General features: G+C 37.5%; 1 protein-coding gene across 4 annotated transcripts in view; it reads left to right on the top strand.

The window, feature by feature from the left end:
* Positions 1-10405, top strand: part of REV3L (REV3 like, DNA directed polymerase zeta catalytic subunit) — a 181507-nt gene extending 171102 nt beyond the window's left edge. For all 4 annotated transcript variants that reach the window (XM_041738555.1, XM_041738677.1, XM_041738625.1 and 1 more), the window contains 4 exons: positions 403-593; positions 1259-1505; positions 3196-3405; positions 9279-10405. In XM_041738555.1, coding sequence (XP_041594489.1) covers positions 403-593; positions 1259-1505; positions 3196-3405; positions 9279-9419 — 789 coding nt within the window. In that variant the 3' untranslated portion in view covers positions 9420-10405. The remainder of the gene's footprint in view (positions 1-402; positions 594-1258; positions 1506-3195; positions 3406-9278) is intronic.
* The last annotated feature ends 521 nt before the right edge of the window (positions 10406-10926 follow it).

Raw genomic sequence — 10926 nt, forward strand, 5'->3', positions numbered from 1 at the left:
GAAAAAGCAAAAGGCTGATTTTGATTTCACTGCTTGGTGATATGACACTTAAACTTTTGTCTGTCCACCTGAGTCTATAACAGGCCAAAAAAAAAAAAAAACACGTAATTATGTCTGGCTTCTTGTGCTTAAGTGTTTCATGTTACACTTTACCTAGCAAATGTTTTATTTGCATGTTATTTTGATATGTTCCTCAAACTACATGATATTCTGTTTTTAGAAATAGCAAACTATATAAGATCTCCAAAATTCTTTAATTTTTATTATCCAGTTACTATAAATAGCCAATTGTTTAGGTAGATGGGCAAATTACCCAGTAGTTACATAATTGAAAATATAACAATGATGAAATGTACTAGGGGATATTTTTATGAGCATATCCTTTTTTTTTTTTTTTTTAAGATACTTGAGCGTTCTCTAAAGCTGCTATTTGAAACAAGAGATATAAGTTTAATTAAACAGTATGTTCAGCGACAATGTATGAAACTTCTGGAAGGAAAAGCCAGCATCCAAGATTTTATCTTTGCCAAGGAATACAGAGGAAGTTCCTCTTATAAACCTGGAGCTTGTGTGCCAGCCCTTGAACTTACAAGGTAATGATGCACACAACAGCACCACTTTCAGTACCTACCAAGTGTAGTCCTGGGATTCTGAATGGTTTGGAATAGATGTAAAGACAGCTAGTTCATAGTTTCTTCACCTGTCCAGAAGAAGCCTCACTAAAGATAAATAAAAGCTCTCCCATACTTTTTAAACTCCGAAGAAGAAAAAGGAACTCCTCTTCTGGGCTTCCCTTGAGAAACTATATTTGGTGAAATCATAATCTGGTACAGAGCTTGAATTGTTTATCCACATCAAAATCACCAGTTAGTCTTTAATGTGGATCTACCAAAGCACTTAGATGATATCATTCTAAAATCAGATCATCTAACCAGCTAAAATTTATGATAGTTAAAGTTCTTAAAATTTAAGAACTATTTATGATAGTTCTTCCTCTTAGGAGATAGAAAACATTTTAAGCTAGTTGATATCTGGCAACTCTTACTGTTTTTCAAGTAGCAATGACTTACAGAGTAAATTTGAAGCTCTTATGTCTGCTTGGTGCTAAGTCTAGTACATAGAGGCCTCAGAAAAGTTGTAACTCTAACTTCAGGGTACTCCTTGTACTCTCATGGTTTCATAATTGTTTCTTACTTAATTTTCTGGTAAGATGCCTTTATAACAGTTTTTGAGTGAATATTTATGTGAATTTAAATAGGAAAATGCTTACTTACGATCGGCGCTCTGAGCCTCGAGTTGGAGAGCGAGTGCCATACGTCATCATTTATGGGACCCCCGGAGTACCACTTATCCAGCTAGTGAGGCGCCCAGTGGAAGTGCTGCAGGACCCGACTCTGAGACTGAATGCCACTTACTACATCACCAAGCAAATCCTGCCACCCCTGGCAAGAATCTTCTCACTTATTGGTATTGATGTCTTCAACTGGTATCATGAATTACCAAGGGTAAGCTTACTAAATAGTATACCTGTGCTGTGACTGTAAAGAGAATTCATTTGCAATTTCCAGTAGAACTAAAGATTTCATTTATGTGCTATGAGAAGTAACACAGATGCTCTGTTATCCTAAACTGGCAAAAGTGCCACACTCTTCTGATTTCCTAAAAGAAACAATTTTAAGTTTTCTACAAACACCTTCCCAGTTTCTGTCACATTGGCCAAATTACAGGATATTAAAATAAATTCTGCAACTATTTCAGTGGTAAACAGTTAAGTAAAAAATAACTCATAATAAACTCATAATAATTCATAATAAAAAGTAAATGAAGGAAGGTAAATTCCTTCAAAATGGGTATTTAAGAAATGTATATAGTATGTAGTATCTAGACATAGTGCTAAAGAAATCAGACTAAAGAAATAATGTTAAAAGAGCATTTTGCTAAAGCAAAACCTGGAACTTGGAATCTGGGCCAAGGGAGTTTGGCGTAACTCGCAGCTCACTGGAAGCCTGAAGGAGCAATCTGTGGCTGGCTCATAATCTGGGATACATTAGTCTCAGAGAAGAGCAGTTTATATCTGCTGTTTGGAATTGGACCTGCTCAGTCATTTGCTGTTATCTCAGACTATAAAAAACTAATAGCATTTCAGGCAAACTTGTAAAAGTTGATCCTCAAATTACTTTACCTTCTCAACAAGCACATGTGGCCTCAAAGGATAGAATAAGATAGAAACTGAGGTTGAAGCTGTGCTGGCTGAAGTCTGTCATGTCGTGTCCTGGCTCTGCACCAGAAAGCTAGGACTACTTTTCATCAGCAGGAAGAATGTTAAACCAGTGGCAATCGCAAGAAGCTGACCTAGTAACTTTTATGCAAAGTGATTAGAAGATACCAAGAGAAGACCAAGGGTATAATCACGACATGATAATGTTATTTCAGTGTCAAAAGAAGACAGATCTCTGAGACCAGGATTAACTTCAAATGAAGAATGCTTAGGTGACACATATCTAATTACATTTGGAATGCTCCACATTTACATTTGCTTGAATTTTGCACCCTACTGCCTAACAAGTTATTTTTAGCCTTCTACTTGCCTTGTTTCCACAGCCCAGTTTTGTAGCCTTAAACAGACTCCACTCTCAACCTGAATTTCTACTATTGTCTTCTCTAATCTCCAGTGTCCTGTATGATCTCATGTATCTGTATATCTCAACCAAAAAACTGGGTAGCAGACCATTTTTTTCCCCAAAAGAAATATATATATAGATATACATATAGATATATGTATATAGATAGATAGATATCTGATGACATTAACACTTAAGTTCTGTGAAAGGAAGCATTTTGTTCATTTCTGTAGCCCCATTATCTAGAACAGTACCTGACATATAGTAGCTACTCAGTATTTGTTAGATGAATGAAATAATGCCTTACAAAGGTTTTGTAAACCTGTAATTAGCATGACAGCAACTCAGCTGTGAAGCTGGATCAGACATTTTTTAAGGTTTTCATTTTAATTCCAATATGGTTGACATTACAGCATTCTTTTAGTTTCAGGTATACAATATATATATAGTGATTCAACAATTCTATCCATTACTCAGTGCTCATTATAATAAGTGTCTTTAATCCTAATCATCCATTTCACCCGTCCCTCAACCCATCTCCCTGAGACTTATTTCTGAATTGCTGTGTTTATAGATCCAGAAAGCCACCAGCTCCTCTCGAAGTGAACCTGAAGGGCGAAAAGGCACTATTTCACAATATTTCACTACTTTACACTGTCCCGTGTGTGATGACCTAACCCAGCATGGCATCTGTAGTAAATGTCGGAGCCAACCTCAGCATGTTGCAGTCATCCTTAACCAAGAAATTCGAGAGTTGGAACGTAAACAGGAACAACTTGTAAAGGTATGACCTTATTTGAAAGAATCCCAAGCAATCTGATTCTTTAGGGAAATGTCAGTGCTTGAGATACAGTTTGAGATACGAAACTGGTGTGAAAGTGGAATAAAGGTTCTAAGTTAATAAATTTTAAAATATTAAAAATATCATAATTGAACTAAATTATTTAAAGATGGCTTGATTTTGGATACTAACCCTTTATCAGATATGTCATAGGTTGCCTTTTAGTTTTGTTTCATAATTTATTTTTGTTTTTATGGAATAGTGTATTGTGTTTATTAAAACTTAGAACTACAATGTTCTATCCAATTTCTTTTATAATAGAATTTTTTTAAAGGAAGTACCAATTTCTCTATCATATCTACTTAATATTCTCCCAAAAATCTGGTTGTCCTAGAGAATTCCTCATAAACTTGGAATGTTCACAGGTCTGAGAGTCCAGATAGAAAATAGTTAACATGATTGAGTCTTAATCTACGTCAGAGAACTCTTACAAATGAGCAAACTGACACAGAGGGGTTAAGTAATTTGCCCTATGTGACACTGCTAATGAGCAGCCAGGCTGCAATACAGACATAAAAGGCAGGGATGATTTTTCAAATGTGGGAAAGCTAGCAGCAACAGAAGTCTCTTGGAATAAATTGGAAAATCTGAAGAAAAATTATCTAGCACATATTTTAAGAACAAAGTAGTATATTTCTTAAAGGAATGATTATTGTATCTTATACCATCATATTTCATGTGACACTTTTAGCTTTAAGACTAGAGAAAAAAAAAAAAGACTAGAGAAAATTCTGGAGTGGAGTTTGTTTTGTTCTGTCTTATTTTAGAAGAGCAATATATAAAGTTATTGAAATGTTTGAAAACCAGCCAAAATAATCAAGAGGCAGTGTGATTTAGTGGAAATGAATCAGGCTGATAATAAAGACATCAGGATTCTAGTTTGGACTTCATAATATTGTCCTTGTCCTTTGGCCTGTTTTATCAGAATGCTCTTCGAGAGGCCCCGTCTAGCTGCAGCATCGTAAATTCTTTTATACAATCATTCCTCGCAGTCCTAATGTGATCCAGACCCGTGTGTGAAGGCCAGGCTTGTGTGAAGGCCAGGCTCCGCACCTTGTCCTCAGGGTAAAGAAGCCTTTGAACCAAGATAGAGTATCAGTCCACAACTTCTTAGTCAAACTTAGCTGCCATGAAGGTGAACGAGGGGAAAGAAACCGTGTCTTAGGAGACTAGGCTCTTAAGAATTTGAATATCACATAGATGATTAAGGGTTGATAAAGCACAGACTATTTATCCTGCACCATTCTAACTGCTATAGTTTGTACCGGCAGAAAATTCTTATGTTTTAGAGAGGACAGCCAGTCATCCAGAGTCCGTTAAATAGACTCATTAAGGAAGGTAGAATCATAAATGTATGATTATTTTGATGCAACCACAGAAGTCTAGCTTGTTGAAATAAGTTGATTTTTCCCTCTCTCTTGCACCTCCTAAGTAGTTCTTAAATACCCTCACTTTCCTTCTTCCCTTCTGTTATCATCCTAGTCCAAACCGCCATTCTCGCTCCTAAACTACAACAGCCTCCTACCCACACCCCCTGCCATGGTCTCCATTCTTAAAAAAAAAAAAAAAAATTGGGGCAGCCTGGGTGGCTTAGTGGTTTAGTGCCTCCTTCAGCCCAGGGCAAGATCCTGGAGACCCAGGATCGAGTCCCATGTCAGGCTCCCCGCATGAAGCCTGCTTCTCCCTCTGCCTGTGTGTGTGTGTCTCATCAGTAGATAAGTAAAATCTTTTAAAAAAAAAAAAATGTATTTCTTTGAGAGAGGAGAGTGTGCATGTGCAAACAGGAGGGCCAGAGGGGAGAGAGAGAAGCAGACTCTGCTGAATGCAGAGCCTGACCCTGGGCTCAGTCACACGACCCTGAGACCATGACCTGAGCTGAAATCGAGTTAGAGGCTTAACCCACTGAGCTACCCAGGCGTCCTGTCTCCATTCTTGACACTAGCTAGAGTGATATTTTAAAAGTACAAGTCTGGTGCTTTCTCTCTCTCTGATAAAATTCAGACTCCTTAGTATGCTTTATACGTCCGTCTCCGTTCTGGTGCCTGCCTGCCACCTCTCCGTCAGATTGCTCGCCCGTCTCCCTGTTAACACTACGCTCCATGCATACCATACTGACGTCCTTTAGGTCCTTGTACACACTTTAATTTCTCCCCTCTTCTGGCCTTTAAAAATCCTATTCCTTCTGTCCAGACTGCTTTCCTCTACCACCATTAATCATCATCTGTGAGGATCAGCTTAAACCCCTAGACCAGGTGAAGCACCCCCTGCAGTGAGCCCCTGCTGTAACCCCTTCTGCTTTGCTGTGGGGATGTGTATGCCTGTCTTCCCCCACTAAACAGTAGATGAGCCCAGTGAGGGTAGAGGCCCTGCCATTCTTCTGCTGCTGAGACGGCTGTGCTTGAGCAGAGGCCAGCCGTGATGGCAGTCTGTAAAAATCTATTGAATGAACGACCAACTTCCTGCTGAATGCATAGTTGGAGCCGCAGTATGTCACTGGAGTGATTTACCAACCAGTTTTCAGCCACTTTAATAGTTTCATGGTTCCAGTCAGTGCAATCACTGAAGTCACTGGGTGTTCCCAGCTTCTGTTTTATAGGTTGCTGCCCTGGTGATAGCAACCAACCCTCATAGAAAGTTCTCTTGTTGGCTTCTATTACAAGGCGCAAATGTGAGCAGGACCTCCAGAGCACCACTGAAGTCAAAGGCTGAGGTCTCTTCCCCCGACCTTCTATCTTCTGCCGTCAGTAAGATAAACTGCACTAGTTGGCACCATCAATTTAACTAGAACCCTCTGTTAATATTAGGTCTGATTCTGGAGTCCTAGGATCAAGTCCCACATCAGCCTCCCTGCATGGAGCCTGCCTTTCCCTCTGCCTGTGTGTCTCTGCCTCTCTCTCTCTGTGTCTCTCATTAATAAATAAAATCTTAAATAAATAAATTGAATTGAATTAAATTAAATTAAATTAAATTAAATTAAATTAAATACAGTTTTTGGGGCACCTGGGTGGCTCAGCAGTCAAGCATCTGCCTTCGGCTCAGGATGTCATCCCAGGGTCTTGGGATCAAGTCCCACATCAGGCTCCCTGCATGGAGCCTGCTTCTCTCTCTGCCTGTGTCTCTGCCTCTCTGTGTCTCTCAGGATTAAATAAAAAAATAAAATAAAATACAGTTGTCCTTTTTATCAGGATGACTTTATATATATTATTTGTTTGTTGTTTGTTTGGGAGGGAGTGAGAAAACAAAGAGGGAGTGGGGGACACAGCAGAGGGAGAAGGAGAAACAGGCAACCTGCTGAGCAGGGAGCCAGACATGGGGCTCAATCCCAGGACCTTGGGAGCATGACCTTAACCGAAGGCAGATGCTTAACCAACTGAGCCATCCAGGTGCCCCAAAAATACAGTTTAAAAGAAGGGATGCTGTTTATAAATAAGGATGGTTCATCATCTTTCAAAAGATATTTTAAACTTTGAAGTTTTTTAAGAGAATTAAAATGTGTATGTCCTGTGTACTAAATAATCTGTAGAAATATTCATAAAGCAGAAATTATAGAAGACATTATAAGAAATAGGAATATGAGTAATAGATTTCATATGCCTCTCAGCCCATGAACAATCAGGTGATCAAAAAAGTACAGTTATAGAAGATATAAACAACGTAAGGTAAACCTTATAATTATATATCAAACTCTGAAACCCAATATTATAGAACACAACTTTTTTCCCAAGCATTACAGAATATTAAAAAAACTGACCCTATCTTGTCTGTAAAGAAAGCTTTAATAGATTTCAAAAAGTTAGAAATATTACATTTTATCAGTACAGTGCTATAAAGCTAGTAATTCATCATAGACAGCCATAGCAGATCTCACAGAAAAATTCATCACCTTAAACACTTTTAATAATCATGAATGAATGAAATTAGCATCTGAGGACACCTGGGTGGCTCCGAGGTTGAGCGTCTGCCTTCGGCTCAGGGCGTGACCCCGGGGCCCCGAGATCGAGTGCCACATCAGGCTTCCCACAGGGAGCCTGCTTCTCCCTCTGCCTGTGTCTCTGCCTCTCTCTGTGTGTGTCTCAGGAATAAGTAAATAAAATCTTTAAAAAAAAAAAAAAAGGCAGCATCTGATTGGCTTACTTTCATATTTTTTCAAAACTTCTCAAAGGATAGCAAAAAGAAAGACTAAAGCAGACTTTTTTTTTAATGTCCACCTCCTTATGAGCTAAAAAGTTAAGTATCCAGGTTGTGGTGTTTCAGGTTTTAAACAAAAGCTGAATTGAGCTAGGGTGCTCAGGGTTTAAATCACCAGTAATGGATCTTGACACTAAACATTGAGTTAAATTTAAAGAGGCAAGTAATTCCATCCTAGCTTATTTATCAGATAAGCACAGAGCGCATAAATATTGATCCATTTGGCCTGGCACCTGACTACGGCTACAGCACATGGAGCTGCAATACAGAAGTTCTATATTTGGGAATAGATTGGAATCTCCTGGCATAGATTCCTTAGTGAAAGGCTTTCTAGCGAAACAGCCTCCTTAGTCTTCAGAGAGCTCCCTGCGTAAGTACAGTTTCTCAGCACTTGTCTTGGACAGTATCTTCATCTCGATACAGTGACCAGTGTGCTCAGGAAGACATGCCCTTTAATTGACTGGAAGATACTGGGGCAGAGAACAAAAATGCTGAGACCTCTCTAAAACAGAAGCTCTTTGATACAGATCAAAGAACTACCTAGAGCGTGTTTGATTTCCCTCCTAGAAGATCATCTTGAGGCGAGGCAGAGCTATTTGGTATCCATTTTGTAAATCACTTGGATAAACTATTCAAATAAAAAGTCCAGCCTGTATTTGCTTGACCCTTGGGTCCACACTAATATCCTTTTTAATTTTTTAGTATTTTTCATGTTTTACAATCTTTTTAATATATATGTGACTTGAGACTTTAAAATCCGATCATTGTGTTAGGACATTATAATGCTTCTCTGTAAAAATTGCCTTATTACCTTTAGATCAAATATTAAACATCAGAATCACTTACAGGCCCTAAAAAGTACAGATCCTTAGGCTCTTTCACCGGGGAGTTTCATTGGTGGGATGGGGCTCGGGTGTTAGTATATTCTTAAGCTCATATACACAGCACGGTATGAGAACTGCTGGTTTAGGCTACTACTCTCTGATTCCTATCTTTTGGTTTTTTTCCAAACTGACATTTTTTTTCTTTTCTGAAATAAAAATGGATAACTTTTTTATTATTGACATCTGAAAAATCTGAGTAATGTGGAAAAAAAATAGTGTTTATATCTCATTTTAATGGTAATTGGGTAGCTTATTATGATCTTAATATCCCACTGACCCTTGAACAACATAGGGGTTGGGGTAATTACCCCCTCCCAGTCAAAAATCCACGTAGGAATTTTCATGTCCCAAAAACTTAATAGCCTCCTGTTGACCGGAAGCCTTACTGAGAACATAAATAGTTAACTCACATTTTGTATGTTACATGGATTATATACTGTGTTGTTAGAGAAAAACTTTTTTCTCTAGTTCATTTTAAATGTAAGAATTTTTTGACATTTGTAAGAGTATTGTAACAATTATAGTAGTGTACTGTGAAAGAAAAAAACAATCCGCATATAATGGACCTGTGCAATTCAAACCCATGTTGTTGAAGGGGTCCTGTAATATCTGTCAGGGTAGGCTAAGCTTCAGAGATGAAAATTAATGAACCTTTCTGTAATGATTAAGTGTCATTTGTCTGCCAGTAAGCACATATACGTAGGAACTTTCCTCTTGTTTTATGTATTCCTCTTATACTTTCAGATATGCAAGAACTGTACAGGGTGCTTTGACCGACATATCCCGTGTGTTTCTCTCAACTGCCCAGTACTTTTCAAACTCTCCCGAGTAAATAGAGAATTATCCAAGGCACCATATCTCCGGCAATTACTAGACCAGTTTTAAATTGTCAATATCACAAAATTCCAGGTGCTATTTTTTTCAGTGTTTACCACTAAACTGTTGTGCATGGTGCTTTCTCAACTTTCATCGAGTCAAGTATGTTCACTGTCTATTATCTGAAGACTATGAAGGCTTTCATGCTAACTGAATTAAAAATTGTCCTTGTTGATCTCTGAATAGCTCACTTCTTACAATGTACAAATTCTTCATCCTTTTATAACGTATGTGTTGAATTTGCTCCAGTAAGTGTAACATCTTGTAAATCCATTTGAGTAGATCATATTTACTTCCCTGTGGAAGGAGCACTGAAAACCTCTTTAAAAAAAAAACAAAAAAAAAACAAAAAAACATTCGTGTGTTTTCCTTGAACTGTCTGTATCAAGACGTGTTACTTAGAGATACCCATTCACTTTATAATTTTGACTGCGAAATATTTTGTAAATACACTTTTTTACTTTTCAAACAACTGAGTAAAATAATGTGCAATGAATTTTATACAGATGATTTTCAAGTTGTTAGGTATATTTCCTCTAGGTTTTGCTTGACTCAAAGTAGAGTTGTTATTTTGATCAAACTGTGCAAACAATAGTACCATGTGTAGCATTTTGAAACGTTATTTTCTAAAACCGCTGTCTTGCTTTAGCTATTCCTGGGGCATTGTGAGGAACTGTGCAAAGACATTTTTGTTACAAACCTGTGGGCCTGTTGCAATACTTTAAAAATAAAAAATTTTATTCCATTTTTGCTTGTTTTGTATAGACATTTCTATTGCTTCTAAATATGCTTAAAATATTTTCTTTCCTTATGTACTGTACAGTTAATCTTATTTGCCATCATCTTGAACACAAAATGTGTATTTAGAATATTTGTATAACTGTATAAAATAAAAAAGGAATTATGTGGTCAGTGCATTGTTTTCTAAACTGGAAATCATTTTGTTTTAAAAGTCAATAATGGAAACCATATTAAAGTTGAATAAAAATATGAAATATGGCTGTGATTTTATCTTGCTATAAATGATATTCTCCATCTGTTTTATAAGCCTCTGTTGGTTACATCTTAACCCTACTCTTTTTTGAATTTTGATGCTGCAAATTCCCTGACCCAAGGATTGAGGATTTTAAATAAAGTAGCAGAAGTAGTCTAGAAAAAATTCAGCTCTCATCCTTTGTTTCTGTGTGCACTTTCATTAAGATACAATTAATTGTGAAGCCAGGACTTTCCAGAGGGAAAGCAATAACTACACTATTCCTTTTTAAAAATTAAATGCCCATTTTTTAAATAGAAAACAGTTCTTATTTTAACATAGAAAGCTTATCTGGTTATATACCAGAAAGAGATCTTCCGTTGCCAAGTCAGGACTGCCAAATACTGGGGGAATTCGCTTCTAGAAATTAGAATCAGAGAGATGCTTGCTTCTACCTTGCTTCTGCACATATTTCCCCGAAGTTCTGCAGAGACAAACCCCACTTCAAAGGATTTTGTGCGGGAGCCTGGGACTGGCCCTCAA

This window comes from Vulpes lagopus, chromosome 1 (assembly GCF_018345385.1).
Source record: "Vulpes lagopus strain Blue_001 chromosome 1, ASM1834538v1, whole genome shotgun sequence".
NCBI lineage: Eukaryota > Metazoa > Chordata > Mammalia > Carnivora > Canidae > Vulpes > Vulpes lagopus.